This window comes from Elephas maximus, chromosome 23, assembly GCF_024166365.1.
Source record: "Elephas maximus indicus isolate mEleMax1 chromosome 23, mEleMax1 primary haplotype, whole genome shotgun sequence".
In the NCBI taxonomy this organism is placed as follows: domain Eukaryota; kingdom Metazoa; phylum Chordata; class Mammalia; order Proboscidea; family Elephantidae; genus Elephas; species Elephas maximus.
This window is the reverse complement of record NC_064841.1, coordinates 27685764-27708078: the sequence shown is the minus strand read 5'-3', so window position 1 is coordinate 27708078 and position 22315 is coordinate 27685764. Positions and strand designations below refer to the sequence as shown.

Genomic DNA, 22315 nt, shown 5'->3' with positions numbered 1-22315 from the left:
GGCATCAAAGTCCTCTTTCCTCTGCCACCCAGATGACAAGGAAAAAAAAACATTCGGTTGCTGAGGGCTGGATTGCTAACTCGACTCTGATCAAAGGCCAGAGCTGTCTGAGTACCATTTCTGGGAGGCTCTTGGCCATATGCAGAATGTGAAGAAGAGGGCAAGCCAATTTTGCTGTCATGATGGGTTGCATATTGGACAGTTGTTATCCACAGGGCTTTCGCTGGCTGATATTCAGAAGTAGATCACCAGGCCTTTCTTCCTGGTCGGTCTGAGTCTGGAAGCTCCACGGAGACCTGTTCAGCCTCATAGCAACATGCAAGGCTCCACAGACAGATGGGTGGTGGCTGCACTGGAGGTTACTGGGTCTCCCTCTCAGGCAATGAGAATGCTACTACTGAATCACCACTGCCCCCAAATTCATGTTAGCCACCGTTGTCCTCTCTCCCAAGGCCCTGAATTTGCAGAAGCAGTTGATCAGGCTCCAGGCTCTTGGCAGACCCCCCGGGCTAGGGACTCTTCCTATCCCTGTCCTTCCTCCTTCGTTTCTTTTACTCAGCATAGCTTTTGTAGAATAAATCTTTTGTCCCCTACTCTGAAAATGCAGGGGCCCAAAGGCTTCCATGTGGAGTAGAGCTGCACTCTCCTCTCCACTCAGCAAAACATTGGAGGGAAATATGAAGCCAACCTGTGGACAGATACCATTATGTAACAGCAGGCCTTCTCTGATAAAATCGATCTGTTACAGAATTACGAATTTGTTTAGTCAAGTACCCAAGTGTTTCTTTACAAGCTACAAACCAAACCTGAGGAGACCCTTACTACCAGGTGATCACAGGGTAACCCAGATGGAAAAAAAAGGAGAGAGCTTACAGAGGAATCTAACACTAATCCCCTCACCCTAAACCCTTCAGTTCGTTCCCTCGCTCCTGGCAAACCCCTGGGGCAGCGATTTAATCTGAGGGAGGGCAAAACTTCCTAAATTTTTTTTTTTTTATTGTTTTACTATCACGCAGAAAAAAAGTAGTTTCTATATTGCCAAGGCTTAGCTCTAAAAGCCTCCTACATTCTATCAGCTTATGTCAAGGGGGATAACAGCTTACACACACTGGTATTTGCTCTCTGCCAGTCACTATTCTCAGTGTGAAGGACTCTCAAACCAAGAGTGGTCCAGTGAGCGGCCCAAAGTCACACAGACAGTAAATGGGGACCTGGATTTGAACCCAAGTATCCTAGCTCCACAACCTTCAGCCACGCACAAGTAAATTTATTCTCAAAACTATATCATAAAACTGAGGCTTTTACATCTGGAATGAACATTTAGCCTACCCTGTCTGCATAAAGGGAAACTGACGCCTAGAAAGGGGTTAGCACCTATGGCGGAACAACTCTAGTCTTGACCACTCTGGACCGAGAAGCCCTTCCCCTTTCCTCCCCCTCTTCCTCCCCAGCACATATCTCTCTTGAGCATCCCTAGTAACCTCTTTCTCTGTCCTGTTCCTGTCTCACTTTCCTTGGCCTTCTAGACACATGTGGGTAACAGTTGAAACGAGATTTTTAAAAATTGAGTTATTTCATACCCACATCTCAGTCACCTACATTATCAATCGTTAGATTGTGAGCTCCTCTGGACAAGACCCGAGTCTTGGCAATCACATTTTTTCCAGTGTTGTCATCAACAGATGTCCTGCATGAGGTTACTCAAGCAGCTAAATGCCTCTCTAGACTACCAGGACAAGCAGAATTTATTTCCATTTGAATGTTCCAAATAGCAGCTGTCTAAAGGCAGCACAAAACAATTAAATGTTGAAACAAAACCTCCCAAACTCCCTTCTGCTATATGGCAACTCAGGGCTAGCCCACTCTCTCTCTGCCTGACTCACAAGTTTGTTACATAGAACACTCCAGAAGTTGGATTCGTCTTCCACATTTTGTAAAGCACAGGATGCAGCAAACTGGGCGTGAGCTTTAAATAATGGTTTCTTAAAATGGCATACAGAGCCAAAACACATAAGGCAAATAATTTTTATAAACAAATGCTCTCCTTTCACGCAGGAGACTGGGTTTAATTCACAGCCAATACACCTCGTGTGCAACCGCTACTGTTAGTGGAGGCCTGCAGACTGACAGACTAGGAAGAAAGGCCTGGTGATCGACTTCCGAAAATCAGCCAGTGAAAACACTGTAGATTACAAGAGTCCAATCCCATCGCGCACGGAGCTGTCATGATTCAGGGGCAACTCGACGGCCGCTAACAACAAAGATGTCTGAACGGCTATATTCAGATGATGATTATAATAAAGTACCCTTTTGTGTACATTCAAGGGGTGATTATAATAAATTAATGCACATTATATAAAATACGTAACAAGTTATAATAAATTAAAACCCTTTGCCATTGAGACGATTCCAACTCATAGCAACCCTATAGGACAGAGCAGAACTGCCCCATAGGGTTTTCAAGGAGCGGCTGGTGGATTTGAACTGCCGACCTGCTGGTTAGCAACCAAGCACTTAACCACTTTGCCACCAGGGCTCCTATAATAAATTATGTACTCTTTGTACAGTATGTTATAGTTCATAACCATTTGAACTTTCACTTGTTTGAATTTCACAAGGACCTGCAGGTTTTGTACCCATTTTATATTCTTTTGAGAATCAGCCAAATTAAATGCTTACCCAGGATTGTAAAACCCCACATGGCAGAGCCAAAAGTCCAACTCACTCTGCCCAATCAACCCCGAATGTCATTACTCAGAGCTCAGGAAACCATCATTAACCAAGTCATTATTGAAAACTAAAGCCTCTCCCATCGCACAGGTTTGGCTGTACCTGAGAAAAAGGTGTAAAATCAGGGTGGAGAAGGGAAGTAGGTCATGAAACCCTACCCTGCTGTCGTTCGCTGCAGTCAAGCGGATTCTGACTCATGGCGACACCATGTATGCAGATTAGAACTGCTCCATGGGTTTTTCAAGGCTGTGACCTTTTAGAAGTAGACTGCCAGGCCTGTCTTCCAAGACAACTTTGGGTGGGTTCGAACCATCAGTCTTTCAGCTAGTAGAACACCTAACTGTTTCTACCACTGCAGCATTTTCTTCTCTCTGAAGGCAGATCTGCTCAGCTGGTTAGCAGGGTCAGTTTTCCTGCATAAGCTGTGCCTCAGAAAACAAGTATCAGTCTAGTTAAAGCAGCTCGGGCACCCTGAAGCATCAGGAATCAGGATGGCCTGTCAGTCCCAGTGGCTCAGGAACGAAGGCAATGGCTGTTGTGACAAAATCTGGATTCACTAACAATGGAGGTTTTAAATAGACTGTTGTTGCTGGGTGCCGTTGAGCTGATTCCAACTCATAGCGACCCCATGTGACAGAGCAGAACTGTCCCATAGGGTTTTCTTGGCTATAATCTTTACAGGAGCAGATCACCAGGTCTTTCTCCCATGGAGCCACTGGGTGGCGTCGAACCACCAACCTTTCACTTAGCTTAACACCTTGTGCCACAAGGAACCCTGGTGGCATAGCGGTTAAGAGCCCTGGCTGCTAATCAAAAAGTGGGCAGTTCCAATTCACCAGGCGCTCCTTGGAAACTCTATGGGGCAGTTCTACTCTGTCCTATAGGGTCACTATGAGTCAGAATCAACTTGACAGCAATGGGTTTGGTTTTAGATCTTCTGCGCTACAAGGGTCCTTACGTAGACCCTAAGCTTGTTGCTGTCGAGTCAATTCTGACCCACAGCAACCCTACAGGGCAGAGTACAACGCCTCGTAGGGTTTTCAAAGCTGTGAATCTTTATAGAAGCACACTGCCACATCTTTCTCCTGCAGAGTGGCTGGTAGATTTGAACTGCCGACCTTTCAGTTAGCAGCCCAGTGCTTAACCACTGCACCACCAGGGCTCTCCTATCACAAGGTCTATACTTATTTTTCATCCACTCGTTCAGCAAACATTTGAGTGTTTATTGTGTACCAGACACCATAACTGGTACAGAGACAAGGGGAAATACAAAATTGGACTCCATAATTAAGAAGGTGACAATGTAAGGCAGATACAGACACTGAAATGCACTATGCAGTGGGATAACTATTATAGTTACACGTAGAAAGAAGTAACAATTTCCACTTAGAGAATCTTGCAAAGTGTTCATTGCACTGATGACATTTGAACTGGGTCTTTAAGAATAAAAATTTGCCAGAAAAATAATTCTATTATGAAAAAATTCTGCATCCCACTTTGAAATGTGGCGTCTGGGGTCTTAAATGCTAACAAGCGGCCATCTAAGATGCATCAATTGGTCTCAACCCACCTGGATCAAAGGAGAATGAAGAACACCAAGGTCACACGATAACTATGAGCCCGAGAGAGAAAGGGACACATGAACCAGAGACTTACATCATCCTGAGACCAGAAGGACTAGATGGTGCCCGGCCACAACCGATGACTGCCCCGACAGGGAGCACAACAGAGAACCCCTGAGGGAGCAGGAAATCAGTGGGATGCAGACCCCAAATTCTCATAAAAAGACCAGACTTAATGGTCTGAGACTAGAGGAATCTCAGCGGTCATGGTCCCCAAACCTTCTGTTGGCCCAGGACAGGAACCATTCCTGAAGACAACTCATCAGACATGGAAGGGACTGGACAATGGGTAGGAGACAGATGCCGACGAAGAGTGAGCTACTTGTATCAGGTGGACACTTGAGACTGTGTTGGCATCTCCTGTCTGGAAGGGAGATAGGAGGGTAGAGAGGGTTAGAAACTGGCAAAATTGTCACGAAAGGAGAGACTGGAAGGAGGGTGCGGGCTGACTCATTAGGGGGAGAGTAAGTGGGAGTATGGAGTAAGGTGTATATAAGCTTGTATGTGACAGACTGACTTGATTTGTAAACTTCCACTTAAAGCACAATAAAAATTATTAAAAAAAAAAATTTGCCAGAAGATGGGTGAGAAGGACATTCTACACAGTGGAACAAAGTTATAGAAGCACATGACTTGTTTAGAAAGTTGTTAGCTCCTGTCGAGTCAGCCTTTGACTCATGTGGACCTCACGCACTACCAGATGAAATGCTTCTCCATCCCCACGAGGGGTTGGGGATCAGACCACTGTGAGCCACAGAGTTTTCACTGGCTGATTTTTCAGAAGTAGATTGCCAGGCCTTTCATCCTAGTTCATCTTAGTCTGGAAGCTCTGCTAAAATCTGTTCAGCATCATAGCAACACACAACCCTCCACTGACAGAACGGTGGTGGCTGTGCGTGAGGTAAACGGGCTGGAAATCAAATCTGGGTATCTGGCATGGAAAGCAGGAACTCTACCACTGAGCCACCAACGCCTCAATGTTTAGAAAGTAGAGATATACTACTGTTTTATGACCCTGAGAGAAATAGGGTGGGTGCTGTATTTCAATGTATTAAATATTCTTAATGACTTTGAATCTGTTTTTTGGCATATTTATAAAAAGCTTCTATCACCCCCACCTCCCAAACCCTAGAGAAGTAAAAGCCTGGTTCCATTAAAAGGGGCAGATCCCAACCAGAGGAACAAAGGAGTTTGGTTTACCAACAGGTCAGTAAACTATAAATTTTTTAAACTCACCTGTGTTAAGAGAAGGTTGCTGGAAACTAGTTTTTTAATCTTTATTATCATCACTATACAAAGGAGCCCTGGTGGTGCAGTGGTTAAGAGCTACAGCTGCTAACCGAAAGGTCAGCAGTTCGAATCCACCAGCTGCTCCCTGAAAACCCTATGGGGCAGTTCTACTCTGTTCTATAGGGTCCCTGTGAGTTGGAATCGACTGGAGGGCATCGGGTTTTTTTTTTTTTTTTTAATACCATCAAACAAGGTGTCCAGTCCAGAGCTACTTAAAGGGTGGTCTCCACAGACTGGCACATCTGAAATGCAAATTCTTGTGCCCCAACTCTACCTGCTGGATTAGAATCTCTGGGGGTGGGACCCAGAAATCTCTCCAGGTGATTCTTTTCCAAGTTGGAGTTTGAGAAACAATGGCCTAGTCGATTCAGAGTGAAGCTGTCCTTCAATGAAACAGTCTTCCATCGGGCAGTTTTTATTACTGATTTTCTGTGTGACGGTAACGGGTGAATACCCTTGGATGGAACGCTGCTAACAGCAGGGCCTGCAATGACCAACTGCAGTAGGACGTTTGAATGACCGCTGTCAAGAGTCCCTTAATGGCCACTTGCATGAACTCCTACTTCTCTTTCAAGACTCCTTCTCTGTGAGGTCCCCACCGCCGCCTCCTGCGCACAGAACTGATCTTTTAACGCTCTGTGGGCCACGCTTTCTGTGCCAACATGCGTCTTGGATGTACCTCTGTGTCTGCACCTCCCCTACCTCAGTGGGAGGTTTTGTTCCTGTTCGACTCCCCTGTGAGGTCTCTGAGAGCAGAAACCCGGACTGCGTCATCTGGGTATCCAAGCTCCGAGGCTGACGCGCAGCTGGTGCGCAAACATGAACGGATGGGAAGGGGGCCTGAGATCCGCCCGAAATCGCAGGGTCGGGGAGGCGACGGGCGAGGCGTCTACTTCCGGGCCTCGGGGCCGCTCGGCGGCCTCCTTTTGTGCGGGTCTCGCGTCACAGGCCCGCCGCCCGGCCGCCCCTCGCCGCCTCCGCTCCCTCCGCCCGCGGCTCCTCCCCGCCGAGGCCGACTCGCCGCGGCCGCATCCACGAGTGCTGCCCGGTCCTGCTCGGGCGCCGGGCCTCGGCGAGAGCACCCTAGACCCGTGCGGCTTGCCCTCTGACACGGCAGACCCGGCAAACGCGGGATCTGCGGCGCCGAGCGCGGCGGCTGCGGAGGAGGTGATGGCGGCCGCCGGCGCGCAGGGTGGAGACGACGGCAGCGCGGAGGGGCCGATGGCGGCGGCGCCCCAGCCGCCGGCCGAGAACGCGGCGAAGCCTAGAAATGACTTTCTCGAGAGCCTGCACAGCTCGGTGAAATGCCGAGTCCTTGCCCTCAAAAAGCTTCAGAAGCGATGCGATAAGATAGAAGCCAAATTTGATAAGGAATTCCAGGCTCTGGAAAAGAAGTATAATGACATCTACAAGCCCTTACTTGCCAAGATCCATGAGCTCACCGGCGAAATGGAGGGATGTGCCTGGACCTTAGAGGCCGAGGAGGAGGAGGAAGACGAGGACGAGCAGGTGGAGGAAGAAAAGGAGGAGGAGTCGGACGATGAGGACCCTCACTCTGACGTGTCAGATGACGCGGATAAATAAGAGGTGGCAGAAATTGAAGAGAAAGAAGACCAAGGAGAAAAAAAAGAAACCCCAAACAAACAATTGTGAACGTTGGTGGACTTTAAAAAGGCTCAGGTTTTTGACTAAAATACAGTGTGAACCTATTCTTATGTCCCTAAAATATATTAAATGAAGCAATCAGGTCCTGGCCAGCCCACAAGTTTAAGATTTGATTTTCATTTTGAACACAATAAATATATTAAAAGCGTTTGAAGAAGAGCAGTTAAAACTATATTTTTTCTTGATTTCTTCTGTGAAAATTGGAAACTGAGGCTTACACAGGGTGTCAAGTAGATGTGAAATAAAGAATGTCCATTTGAAACCCATTCATCAAACTATCACACTATAAATGGAACACCGAGCCGAGACTGAACACATTCTCAGAGCTAAATTCTTCAATTCCTTTAGTCCTCCTGAAATTTCCTAGTGCAGAAAAAGCAGAGCCCAAGAAAAATGTTATCTTTGTTTAAGATGGCTGTGTAACCCAGAGATCAGCTTTCCACGTCAGGGGAGAGTGTTGGGAAGGAGAAAGCCTGCGATGGAGATCATGACACTACTGTTGATGAGGCCAGGAAAACTGCCACTTCAAGTTCTGAAGAATGTTCTCGAATATCTGAATTTAGGGAAACAACCTGGATCAGTGAAGGAAGACATATAACCTGTATATCTTAAAAATACTTATTCATTACTTACAATCTCATGTTTATGTGTTTTCTTGGTACTGTCTATTTACGAAAGTTAAAAAAAAGTGAAAAAGTTTATTAAATTACTCCCTATGATTCTGAAGAATTCACTTTCTTGAAGAGATGTAGAATACAGCAAATTCTCTAAAGCATGTGTACCCAGTGTTACGGAGTTTGATCCTCGTGAGGTCTTTTTGTCATGTAGCTTTTAGAGTGTAGCTGTGAAAATGATAAGAATTCTTCACTGAAACTAGTATGTTTGGAAAAATATACTCTTGAAGAACCAATCCAAGTGTGTCCTCACCCCCAGCTCATAAGTAGCTTGTGTTAGCTGTGCCTTCATTATTTCCCCATGTAAATGTGACATATTAAATATAAGATGGTGCATAATCAAATTTTACTGCTTGAAGATAGACTGGCAAACAGAAGGATTTTCAGGAAGAACACATTTAATGTAAAGATTCAGCTTTTTTGTCAGTTTTGAATTATGTGTGACCCACTGATCTATAAAGAAACATAAGCATAAGGTTGTTTCCTGCTGTGGTGTTAATAAAACTTAGTCTTTCCAAACATTTTCCTCTTCTCACACTGTGTATCGGGTAAATAAGGTAACTAAGCATATTTTCTGTCTGGTAAATCTTCACTAACATTGCCACTTTATCATTCTTTATAACTTAAAATGAATAGAATCATTAAATAAGAATCAACGAGGAAATGAATGTTTCCACAGGCAACGGTTTTTGTTTGAAGCTAGGTACTTATCCACACAGGTCATGAGGATAATAACAATGTATTCACTGCTTCTTGCCTAGCACTTAGTGCAGTACCTGGCATACAGTATGTATTTAGCAAGTCCTTCTGGAATGAGTGAATGTCCGTAATCACACTTAGAAGTACATATGTAATGTTTGAAAAAGAAATAAGTTGGTGATTCCCATATATCTGAAACTATCAAGACATGCATTACTATATCCCATAATTAAGAGATTATTAACACATAATTTTAGCAAATAACTAAGAAAGTTAAATCTAGAAAATGGCGGAAGTCTGCACACACACGTCTGTGCGCTCACACACACACACACAAATTTGGAAATGGCCTACTAAATTGTAGTTATCCAGGACCTGTATTGGGAGAAAAGGACACAAATTTCCGAGAAAGTTAATCAACTAAATCAATTCCTCAGAAGATTAATGATTACTCATTCTACTTCAGATGCCTGATAGGTTTAGTTGGGAAAGTCAGCCACAGTCACATGTCAACTGAACAAATGTTTACTCTAGGTGGAATTCTGCAGAGAAGCCCTACTAGATGGAATTCACAATGTAACAGTACCATTAAAGATCCCTCCTCACTGACCTGGTTCTCAGATACCTCCAGAGTGATTGATCTCTCTTGACCTTGCTCTCTCTAATCTAGGTCTCAGCCCTTGTTTCTTCATACATCTTTCCTCACCAAATCCCATTCCTAAGGGTTCAATCCTTATTAAACTGGATGCAAATGAGATCATACAATTTTAAAACACAAAAGGCCTATGTATGTATGTATATTGACTCCCTCCTTTGAATATCGAAGAAACTGAGGAACAGAAGGCTGTCATAACAAGCCCCAAAGTTCCCAGTTTGCAGATTCACTACATTTCCGCTGAAAAATGTTTCAGCACAGAAAGTTTCTGCAACCCTAGCTTTTCTTTCTCTTCCCTTGCATAGCAAAATTACCTAACTTTATACTTATTTTTGTTGTTTTAAGTTTGCCCTTCCACTTTTCTGTTCCAGATGACTTCCAGAACTACAGCTATAGATCCATGTTTCGACCGCACCATTCTAAACACTCAAATTCTGCAATCTTTTTTAGAGGTGTTCAGTGATCTGACCCCTGAGCTCTCTTTGACATCACTGGCTTTCTTCACTTTTGTTGCCTTTCAACATACTTAGAATACTAGAGCTGGAAGGAAAACTACAGAGCAGCCTTTCCCCGAACAGTTCTTTCGAACAGCAGCTTGAGAAGATGGTAATTCTTGGAACAAAAAGCCAGGACTTGTATAACTTTGTAATAAACTAAGCTTGGGAAATGCTGCATAACTAAACTCTTCTCTCAGAGATTCACAAAGCACATCAGCTTTTCAAAGACACTGACAAGTACCAGCTGGTGTTATTGGGTGCTGTCAAGTCAATTCCAACTCAGTGACCCCACATGACAGAGCAGAACTACCCCATAGGGTTTCCTAGGCTGTAATCTTTATGGAAACAGATCACCAGGTCTTTCTCCCACAAAGCCGCTGAGTGAGTTTGAACCACCAACCTTTTGGTTAGAAGCTGAGCGCTTAACTAACTATTGCACCACCAGGGCTCCTTACAAGTACCAGTAGTAAAAGAGAAATTTATATAACTCTGCTGAATTGCCAATCTTTTCACACCTATTAACTTACCTTATACTGGTTTGGGAAGGTCTTACCTAGTCCAGCCCCCTTGCACCACAAGTCAAGACTGAGTCCAGTGTTTGAATGCATTACTCACCGGCCTGCTAAGCATTGCTGTCAGGGCCAGTCCTCCGATCCAGTGAGTTCCAGGCCAAGGCCTATAGTCTCTAAGTATTGTTTCTCCTCTGCTGGATCGGATTCTTTCTGGTCTTCAGCACACCCAATACCCAACCTTTGCCCTGGGACCCAGTACAATTGTTCACTTAAATGTATGCCTGTGGAGGGAGGGAAAAGGATAGATGCTTGATCTTATTCTGTCAGCTGGATCCCACGTCCAATCAGGACATAGGGCTGTGCTGGGTTTCCTCACTTACAGTACATCTACTAGGTACTGGGACATGGGCATGCAAAACCATTCAAGGAATCTTTCTAGGGGTTCCAGAGAATTAGAGGAACAAACCCAGAGCAAAGTGTCATGGAGGAGATTCAAGGGTAAGGCTTTTCAGCTGGGGCCCCTAGTCTTTAGGTAAGTTGGGTCAGACTACAAAGCAATACAACTGATGCTCACATGTATCTAAAGAAATGGCTTGGACTGAAGTTTTGAAAGACACGTTTTTGACATGTTCTGAGTACTACCAACAGCATCATCATTAGGTTAAGTTTAGAGCAACACAGTAGGAGGAAAAGACACTCTACTAAGAAGCTTCTATATTTCCCTTCTCAGTGTAGTGTGGCAGATTGGAAAGGCCATGGGACTGCAGTGGACAATCCCTCATTAGCCACCTACCAGCTGTATAACCTCTCAAGCACTTTTTTTTAATGAAAAATTGTTTAAGTGTAAGAATATACAGCACAAGAGCAGGGCTTACACTTGTTTATTGCTAATTTCCCAGAATAATGCCTGGCACAAAGTAGATATGAGACAGATAGGGTTAACTGTGCCTGCAGCTGAACAAAAGAGGTGTTAAAAGATTACCATCTAGAAGTTGGGTAGACAGGAGCCCACCCTGTCAACATGAGATAAGACTGAAACAACCCAAGAATTACTATCACCTTCTTTTTTTTTTTTTCCTTAGTGTTTTTCTAGTCCCCTTCTCCTTTACAGGCCCTGCATACACAGAGGAACAAAGTGTGACTGGTGTTTAACCTTCCTTAGCCCTCCGAAGATGGAGATGTAGTGCTCAAGATCAAGTGCACTCGTGCCATATCCCACAATAAGTGATGCCAAGGGCTGCCGAGAGGACTCCATCTTGAATATCGGCGGGTTCCACCTTAGATTCCAGATGCGCGGGCAACCTAATTAGCATACACTGCCATTCTGAGAAGTACCGGCCCCTTGAAAGAAGCCCACTAAATATTCATTGCTCTATTGTCTCCACCTAACCTATATAAGCCCTAGACTTGCTTTCCTTTTTGAGTCAGTCTTTTGCAGAGGTTTAGATCCCCTGTTGACACCTTTTGCTTGACTCAAGCAAAATAAAGCTTGTTGAAGATAAGTTTGTCTTTCGCGTGTATTCTTACTCAGGAAAAGACAAGGACCCTTTGTGTCAGACTGGCAATTGGTAACAGATATGCAATAAAAATTCACTGAAGGAATGAACAAAAATTCTAATCAATGTCAATTGTTCTCAAAGAAATTCAAATTAAACAAGGCACCCATTTAAGCTATTAAATTAACAAGTTTTTAAAAAAATCAACTACAATAGTTGATGCTTGAAATAGTGTAGCAAAACTGGCACTCTTACCCATTGCTGTTAACCAAATAAATTTGGAAAATAACGTGAGAATAAGTAACAGGGCCTGCAAAAATATGTATACCCTTAGATCTGGTAGTTCTATTTTTTTGGACTCTCCAGAGGAAAAACCCTAAAAACAAAAAGATTATGTAAACAAATGTGTTCACTGTAACATTATTTACAATGAGAAGTGACTGACAGTCTAAGTGTCTGATAATAGGGAAATAGTTATGTTAAAAATCGCACATGCTTTTTGATGCATCCATTACAAAGAAAGATGGAAATAATGCAGATGTGCTAAATCCTTCTGGTATAATGCTAAATAAAATAAGTAGTACCTACAGTTGTACATATAGAATGATAGCATTTAACGGAAAAGAGAGACTGAAGGAAACACACACACACAAAAAATGCAAACAGTGATTGTGTTAAGGTGATATTCTAGGTGAGCTTTTGCTATTTCCCAATTTTATGGGTATGATTATATATCTTGTACCATTTGCTCCCATAAAGATTAAAAAAAAAAAGCCAGACCCATTGCCATCCAGTCGATCCCAACTCACAGTGACCCTATAGGACAGGATAGAGCTGCCCCATAAAATTTACAAGGAGCACCTGGTGGGTTTGAAGTGCTGGCCTTTTGGTTAGCAGCCACAGCACTTAACCACTACACCACCAGGGTTTCCCCGCAAAGGTTACAGCCCGGCAGTTCTATTCTGTCATACAGAGCCGCTATGAATCAAATCAACTAGATAGCATACAACAATAACTACAGTTTACTGAAGGAATTACACTTTAAGGCAGCTGTAACAGCCAGGGATTATGGAATTTAAAGACCACTCTCTACCCTCTGACATCCACCCACCACCCAAACACACCCTTTACATGTTCATATTCCTACACATCCATCCACCACCCAAACATACCTTTGTTGTTAGGTTGTCGTTAGGTGCCGTCGAGTCAGTTCCAACTCATAGAGACCCTATGCACAACAGAACAAAACACTGCCCGGTCCTGCGCCATCCTTACAAGCATTGTTATGCTCAAGCTCATTGTTGCGGCCACTGGGTCAATCCACCTCGTTGAGGGTCTTCCTCTTTTCCGCTGACCCTGTACTCTGCCAAACATGATGTCCTTCTCCAGGAACTGATCCCTCCTGACAACATGTCCAAAGTATGTAAGACGCAGTCTCGCCATCCTTGCCACTAAGGAGCATTCTGGCCACGCTTCTTCCAAGACAGATTTGTTCGTTCTTTTGGCAGTCCATGGTATATTCAATATTCTTCGCCAACACTACAATTCAAAGGCATCAACTCTTCTTCGTTCTTCCTTATTCATTGTCCAGCTTTCACATGCATATGAGGCAATTGAAAATACCATGGCTTGGGTCAGGCACACCTTAATCTTCAGGGTGACATCTTTGCTCTTCAACACTTTGAAGAGGTCCTTTGCAGCAGATTTGCCCGATGCAATGTGTCTTTTGATTTCTTGTCTGCTGCTTCCAGACATACCCTTTACCCATTCATATTCCCACACATCCACCCACCACCCAAACTCACTCTTTACCTATTTATATTCCTACTGCACCACCCTATAAAGGTAAAGGGTGTGTTTGGGCGGTGGGCAGATGTCAGTGGGTGAAGAGTATTATTTCAATTCTATAATCCCTGGCTGTTATAGCTGCTTTAAAGCATAATTCCCTCACTAAATTGTTATTGTTGTGGTGTGCTGTCTAGTTGATTCCGTTTCACAGCAACTCTGTGTGACAGAGTAGAACTGCCCCATAGGATTTTCTAGGCTGTAATCTTTACGGGAGCAGATCGTAAAAGATATATAATCATGCTAAAGAATATTTGGAAAATAGGAAAACATACCCTTGCCTGCACAACTTGTCGGTCTTCTCCATGCAGTATATACTTTCCTCAAAGATACAGAAGCTGAACTACAGGGTTCCATCTGTCTTGGGCATTTTTCTTGTTTCAACCCATGACCAAATTCCACTTCATTCTTCAGTATCCATTTCAAATGTCTCCTCCTCTGTGGCACCCTGTTCAACTCACCCCTTGGATGGTCACTTCTGCCTTCGTGCTCTCTAGTACTTGGTTCAAGCTCCTACTTTTGAAGGATGTTGTATTTTCCTTATAGGATTCTAGATCTATCTCCTTCATTTTTGTTCCTCTAGGTCTAGCATAGGATATGCTGGTGGTGTAGCAGTTAAGAGCTACAGCTGCTAACCAAAAGGCTGACAGTTCGAATCCAACAGGTGGTCCTTGGGAACCTTATGGGGCAGTTCTACCCTGTCGTATAGGGTCGCCATGAGTCGGAATTGACCCAACAGCAATGGGTTTGGTTTTTTTTAAGTCTAACTGCCTAGTACCTCATAAATGCTCAACATAATTGTTGAATGAATGAATTTATTCATTCTTATGTTTCTTTTCATTGTTGCTTCTAAGCTCATGTCTTCTGAAGAAGCAGGCCACTTACCTCGTATCATTTTCCTACTTGCGCTCGCTATGGAGAGGAAGCAGGAATCTAGAGCAAATGCAAGCGAATTTTGATGGTTGGTTCTACTGATACTGCCTTGATTGAAAAGGAAATGTCCAGGGACAACTTCCTGTCAGGATGTTAACACCAACACCCTCTAAAATACAGAAGCTGTCAGCTTACTCTTGGCCACTCAACCGTTTATTCACTCAGCAAATATTTGCATGTTTCTTTTGTGCCAGGAACTGGTGAATCACAGACATGATCCCTCCCCTCACAGAGCTTACAGCCTGGTAGTGGAGACAGAATTGCTTAAGGAGGTAAATTACTCAGGAGTAATTCAACAAATAGACAATTGCCAATGGCAGTATGTTCTATGGAGGGAAAGAACAGGGTGGAGTGAGAGAGGAAAGTACAGGTGAGAGGGAAACTAGACTAAGTGGTTAAAGCCAGAGGTCCCGTTCTCTGATGATAGACTCAATCCCTTTGACAATCATGCAAGAAGCTTTTGTCTCAAGTAAAGCACCACAGCTGCTAACAGGTTAAAAAAAAAAAGTGATGTTCTGAAGCATGTGGTAGAGACACAACAAGAAAAACTGAATTGAAGTTTTTGTTTAAGACAAAAAGCTACAAAAATCAAACAATAGTAGAAAAACAAATTGCTTCGAATTATATATTTGATCACCAAAATTTTAATGCTACTCTAAGAGTTCATAAAACAGAATATTTTTAATAAGTAGTTCATTAAGTAAAAATAAAAATTTAAAAAATCCATTGATGTCGAGTTGATTCCATAGTAGTGCATATATTTGTAGGTATATATATAGTATGATAGCATCTAACAAAAGTAAGACAACATATACACAGAAAGAGAGACTTAAAAGCAAATATAACAAGAAGTACAAGTGTTTGTACTAGGGTAAGATTGTAAGTGTCGTGGGTTGAATTGTGTCCCCCCAAAATATGCGTATCAATTTGGCTAAGCCATGATGCCCAGTATTGTGTGATTATCCACAATTTTGTCATCTGATGTGATGTTCCTAGGTGTTATAAATCCTATCTCTATGATGTTGATAAAATGGGATTAGCAGCAGTTATGTTAATGAGGCAGGACTCAATCTACAAGATCAGGTTGTGTCTTAAGACAATCTCTTTTGAGATATAAAAGAGAAGCAAGCAGAGAGACATGGGGACCTCATATCACCAAGACACAAGAGCCAGGACCTAGGGTCCCTGCGCTGAGAAGCTCCTTGACCAGGGGAAGGTTGATGACAAGGACCTTCCTCCAGAGCCGACAGAGAGATAAAGCCTTCCCTGGGGCTGATGCCCTGAATTTGGACTTCTAGCCTGCTAGACTATGAGAGAATAAATTTCTCTTTGTTAAAGCCATCCACTTGTGGTATTTCTGTTATAGCAGCACTAGATATCCAAGACAGTAGGTGATTTTTTTCCCCCAAATTTTCTTACTTCACCTGAAAAAGCAACCACTGATTGTATGCTTTCAAAATCCTACTAGTAGTTGACTTAAAGTTACCACAATTAAAACAGTGAAATATATCTTAACAGTACAGGACTGAGACTAGGTCCACCCATGGCTCAGTTATGTAAAGGTCTCTTTCAGACTTTTATATCTTTCAGAAACTCCATAGAAGTAGCTCCCTGTTTGTGCCATGCTCTCCTGCCTCAGACTTTTGCACCTGCTGTTTTCTCTTTCTGTAACGTCCTTCCTCCCCTGTCTGTCTGGTGTGCTTCTCATCTTTTCTGACTCAGCTCAGTCAGTACTTCCTCTGAGATGCTTTGCCTGAGTTCCCAGACACACAGGGGCTTCCTCCTCTAGGCTTCCGTAGCACCCGCTACGCATCACTAACTGTAGCACTCAGCATGCTTTGCTGGAATTGTCTACTTCTTGGTTTTTCCAAACCAGATTGTGAGCACCTTGAGATCTCTGCAGAGTCTGGCATATTCTGAGTGATCAATAAATGTCTGCTGAAAAAACACAGGCTCCTGAGAGAACAAATAATGCTGTTTTCCTCCATCCACAGCAAGAGGAAGAGCTGTAACAGAGTGTAACACCCTATGTTGGAATATGACTTCAAGGTTTATGAAAAGATCCCGAAAGCAAACCTGGCTCTTACAGGTGCGCATAAAGCCATAGAAGTCGATCTTTGCTACAATAGTTTCAAGGATCACGGGTGTACAGACCTTAAAAACGCTACCTGCAGGTGCCTGCAACATTCTGAAGCCTGAAAAGGGAAAAACATAGAGAGGGGAATGACATAAAGACATTTTATCACTGGCAACACCCAACGGAAAGTCCAACTTTTAAAGCAGGTAAAGGTCTATAATTTATACCCAAGATGCTTTTACAGAAATAGGAAAAAATTTTAATGTTTTTAGAGTAACTGAAAAGTACTTCCAAAAAGGTTTCTTCAGTAGGAAAAAAAAAAATTTTTTTTTTTTCATTTAAGAAATGATCTTCACCAGAATAATGCAATTTAACTGGTTGCATGAGGAAATAAGACTGATAAACTATTGAGTTTAGACAGTACCAGTTTCCATGGCTGTTAACTAAGACCCAAACATGACCCATGTTATGTCATGTAAAATACTGACCCACCATCCTTGACAAAAGCATAGTATGTATATATAAATGTTACACTAATAACTATAGAATTAATAGTTGCCAGTCTACGATGGAACAAGCTTAAGAGCCAAATGATGTGAACCTCATTTTGAAGTAAACAGGAAAAACTATTTAGCCTGTATTGTCCAGATTTTAAAATATGTTCCCACATAGATGAACCAATCAACACAAATTTATTTAGTTATTTGGAGGGGAGAGACATAGGTCTTCTTTATTCTTTTCCTTTGATTTAAAGTTGTTGTTGTTAGGTGCTACCAAATCTGTTCAGACTCGTAGCGACCCTATGTACAACAGAGTGAAACATTGCCCAGTCCTGCACCATCCTCAACAGTCACTGGCTGCTATGCTTGAGCCCACTGTTGCAGCCACTGTGTCAATCCATCTCATTGAGTCTTCCTCTTTTTTCGCTGGCCATCTACCTTACCAAGTATGATGTCCTTGTCTAGACACTGGTCCCTTCTGATAACATGTCCAAAGTGTGTGAAATGAAATCTCACCATCCCCGCTTCCAAGGAGCACTCTGGCTATACTTCTTCCAAAACAGACTTATTCCTTCTTCTGGAATTCCATAGTATATTCAATATTCTTCACCAACACCATAATTCAAAGGGATCAGTTCTTCCTCCGTCTTCCTTAGTCACTGTCCAGCTTTCGGGCACATATGAGGCAACTGAAAATACCACAGCTCGGGTCAGGCACATCTTAGTCCTCAAGGTGACATCTTTGCTTTTTAACACTTTAAAGAGGTCTCTTGCAGCAGATTTGCCCAGTGCAATACACCGTTTGATTTCTCAACTTTTGCTTCCATGGGGGTTGATTGTGCCTCCAAGTAAAATGAAATCTTTGACAATTTCAATCTTTTCTCCATTTATCGTAGTGTTGCTTATTGGTCCAATTGTGAGGATTTTTGTTTTCTTTATGGTGAGGAGTAATCCATACTGATGGTTGAAGTATTTGATCTTCCTCAGTAAGTACTTCAAGTCTTCTTCACTTTCACGAACAAGGTTGTGTCATCTGCATAACACAGGTTGTTAATGAGTCTTCCTCCAGTCCTGATGCTGTGCTCTTCTTCATATAGTCCAGCTTCTTAAGTTATTTGCTCAGGATACAGACTGAATAAGTATGGTGAAAGGATTCAACCCTGACACACACCTTTCTTGATTCTAAACCATGCAGCATTCTTTTGTTCTATTCAAACAACTGCCTCTTGGTCTATGTAAAGGTTCTCTATGAGCACAGATAAGTGTTCTGGGATTTTTATTCTTTGCAATATTATCCATAATTTGTTATGGTCCACACAGCCAAATGCATAGTCAATAAAATGCAGGTAAGTATCTTTCTGGTAGTCTCTGCTTTCAGCCAGGGTCCATCTGACATCAGCAATGATATCCCTTGTTCCACATCCTCTTCTGAATCTGTCTTGAATATTTGGCACTTTCCTGTGGATGTACTGCTGCAACCGCTTTTGAATGATCTACAGTAAAATTTTTATTGCATATTAATGATACTGTTCAATAATTTCTGCACTCTGTTCACCTTTGGAATGGGCACATATATGGATCTCTTCCAGTCAATTGGTCAGGTAGCTATCTTCCAAATTTCTTGGCATAGACAAGTAGGCACTCCTAGTGCTGCTTTAAAGACTACCGTATGTATACATTAGTATTTAGTACCTCAGTAATATCCATCACAACCATCATCAAATATTTCAGTCACAAGCTATAAGGTATTTCTCCTGGCTATTTCCTGTCAGAAATTATAGCTCAATATTAACCTTTTTAAAGTCAAAATATCAGTTTTGGCAGACATTCTTGAAATCATTCCAGCAAACAGGTCACAGGTTGAGATGCTGGAATGTAAAAGCCTGGGAATTTATTTTGTGGCTAACATATTGGAGGGTTCACCAGGGTGCAGTGCTGATGGGTTGGTTTCAGTTCTCATGTTCCTCAACCTCTTGGGGAAATTCAACACAGTTGACCGCCCCTTGCAGGGGGCATTCTTCCTATGATTTCTTCCAGGATATATCCTCCTAGTTTCCTTTGTTCCCTGACTGTTCAGTATCCTTTGTTTCCTCCTCCTCTTCTCCCAACTCTAAAACTACTCACTTCTCATTCAACATCGTTTCCTTGGAAGAGCTCATGTATTTACAAGGCTTCAATTACCACTCATATGCCAACAAATTTCTCTGTATTTCTCTTCATATAATTACTTGTCCTTAGCACTGGGTTTTAGCTCCAGGAGGGCTGGGAACTATCTGTTGTATAAATTGGTATATCCTCAGTGGCTGGCACACAGAGATTGCTCAATTTACAAATGATAGAGGCCCTAGTAAATTTTTTCTGTCAACTGGAGACATTTGCCTTCGATGACTTTTCCATACTTGATAGACCAGATTTCTAGGTCTAATAAACAGCGATCAGTTGAGCAAAACCAAAGCCTCTTTTTTTTTTTTTTTTTGAGAATATTTTCAACTCTGGTTCCAAGCTCCTCTTCACTATCTTCTCACCGAGGCCAGACAATCTACCACCAGGACTAGAATTTACATCGAGTACTTCAATTTTTATAACAAAATGTCATGGCACTAACTGTACCTTAGGTACTTAAAGTCTAAGGAATTCTTTTCAGGTGACATATAAAATTCTAAAATGAATTGATACCCTGGCAAAGCCTGGGAGAGATATTTGATATGAGACAGTGATAGTCTGGACATGCAATTTCTCCAGCTTTAAGAGTACTGACTCCAAAGCTTGCTAGGTACGTGGCTTGAGCAAGTTACTTAACCCACCCATGCTTCAATTTCTTCCTTTATAATATAAGAGTAATAATAATAGTATTTATCTCACAGGGTTCTTATGAAGATTAAGTAAGGTAATACATGTAAAGCACTTAGAACAATGAGAAGTAGCTATGGTGATGACGATTACTCAAACATCCAATTAGAGCATCAGCAAATTAAATCCATGGACTCCAAAACTTGAACCATAGGAAGAGGTCTTGAGTTCTTGCTATATGCCAAGGACTGTGCTAAGTCTTTAATCCTCATAACAAACTTTGAGGGAGGCACTGTTATTATCTCCACCTTTACATATGATAAAACTAAGGCTTAGAGAGGTTAAGTAACTTGCTCAGCTAGTCATGCAAGAAGTAAGTGCTAAAGCCAGGATTTAAAACCAGTAGCCACAGCCAATAGCAGTGTGTGTTAAGAAGATCTACACCTGTACAACCTGTAACCCGTTGCCGTCGGGTCGATTCTGACTCATAGCGACCCTATAGTACAGGGTAGAAGTGGCCTCATAAGGTTTCCAAGGAGCAGCTGGTAGATTCGAACTGCCAACCTTTTGGTTAGCAGCCGGGCTCTTAACCACTATGCCACTGGGGGTCCACAAACCTGAGTCTAGTAGCATAATGGAAAGAATAAGGGTGAAATAAAGGAATAAAAAAACAAAACTGGTGGTGTAGTGGCTAAAGCACTTGGCTAACCAAAAGGTCCGTGGTTCAAAACCACCAGCTGCTCCACAGAAGAAAGATGTGGCAGTCTCCTTCTGTAAAGATTTACAGTGTTACAACCTCTATGGGGCAGTTCTACTCTGTCCTATAGGGTTACTATGAGTCAGAATCCACTCGATGGCAGTAGGTATAGATCATTGCCAAAAATCAGATTTGGATTAAAAATACTTTGTATGTGTCAGGTACTGCTCCAAGTGTTTTACATTTTAATGAATTTTTAATAATGATGATGAAGATGACAATAAAGCTTTATTTATATATGTTCTCTCATGGAAACCTCACAATAAATTTATGGACCATATATATGACCGTTTACTAGGTCAAGAAACAAACTCCTAGGTTTAATACTTTGTTCAAGGTCACGTGGCCAGTTTATTGCAGAGCCAGGATTTGAACACAGGTCTCCCTAATCCCAAGGTCCATGTTCTGAAACACTATAATAGTGTTCCCCAAAGTATGGTAACTATATCACCAGTTTCATGAAGCATTTTGCGAAATAAGGAATCTGTAAAACAATTAGGTTTGGGACTCATTGGGTATTCTATTCTCTTTCTGAGAGTCAAAGTATACACTAGTATAGTAAGAAATCTGAAATGTTATATAGTTAAAAAGAAATCCTGATTAACTTTGTGTAATGCAGCTTTTTCCAATCTCATTTAACTGTGGAATGCTTCTCAATCTGTAATATATATTAGTTTTTCGAGGACTAAAGTTTGGAAATATATAACATATTAGTTCTTCTTTTTTTTTACATATTACTTCCTTAAACGATGCTTTCCTAATGTTGATCACACAGCTAGTACAAAAGATTTATGAGTGAACTGAGTGGGGTGGGAAGGGGAAGAGGAGAGAATGAAATATAGTTGTCTAATATAGTTGAAGGAGCCCTGGGGGCACAATGGTTGAGAGCTACAGCTGCTAACCAAAAGGTCAGCAGTTTCAGTCCACCAGCTTCTCCTTGGGAACCCCATGAGGTAGTTCTACTCTGTCCCATAGGGTCACTATGAGTTGGAATCGACTCAATGGCAATGGGTTTAGTTTTTTTAATACAGTTGAGAGGGGTATGGTGTCCAGCAGACCTACTTAGCAGTCATGTGTCTGTGAACCAGTTACATACCCTTGCAGAGCCACTGTCTCCTTTCTTGTAAAATGAGAAAATGAACTTCTAATAATAAGGTGTTGTGCTTATTATTCAATAAATGGTACCAATCATTATGCAGATATTTGCCAGCAGTTTTTTTCTACTAAAAGCAGAATTGACTTGCCTTGCTAAGAAGGTCAAGGAACAGGGAGAATTGCTGCACTGGACTTGCTTCTCACTGACAAGGAAGAACAGTGCCATGTAATGGAAGTGACTGAAACCGTGCAGCAAGGTGACTTTATCTTAGAACTGACGATGCATATGCCAGGAATAATAAGATATACATCTTGCACTTTAGAAAAACAGACTTCAGTACACTCAAAGAAAAGGTAGTTTTTGTCCCAGGCCAGGACAAATTAGGGGACAGGCAGCTGAGAAGATGGTGTCTCAAATTAATATCTCAGGAACTATTCTTCAACTATCGCATCCAAGACGAAAGTGGAGAACCCAGAT

At 42.3% G+C, this 22315-nt stretch overlaps 2 protein-coding genes across 5 annotated transcripts in view; one reads left to right on the top strand and one right to left on the bottom strand.

Moving 5' to 3' along the window:
* NCEH1 (neutral cholesterol ester hydrolase 1) overlaps nt 1-22315 on the bottom strand; it is a 76548-nt gene that overhangs the window by 39830 nt on the left and 14403 nt on the right. The window contains exons 1-2 of one of the 4 annotated variants that reach the window (XM_049867297.1): nt 7063-7228; nt 4572-4716 (exon numbers count right to left, since the gene is read on the bottom strand). The exons of 2 other annotated variants lie outside the window; for them this stretch is intronic. In XM_049867297.1, coding sequence (XP_049723254.1) covers nt 4572-4622 — 51 coding nt within the window. In that variant the 5' untranslated portion in view covers nt 4623-4716; nt 7063-7228. Of the gene's footprint in view, nt 1-4571; nt 6304-7062; nt 7229-22315 lie in introns of those variants that run through there. One more of the 4 variants, XM_049867296.1, reaches the window with a different exon arrangement.
* On the top strand, nt 6293-7228 carry NAP1L5 (nucleosome assembly protein 1 like 5). The gene has a single exon (XM_049867299.1). The coding sequence runs from the start codon at nt 6462-6464 to the stop codon at nt 7224-7226; it is 765 nt and encodes a 254-aa protein (XP_049723256.1). The 5' UTR covers nt 6293-6461; the 3' UTR covers nt 7227-7228.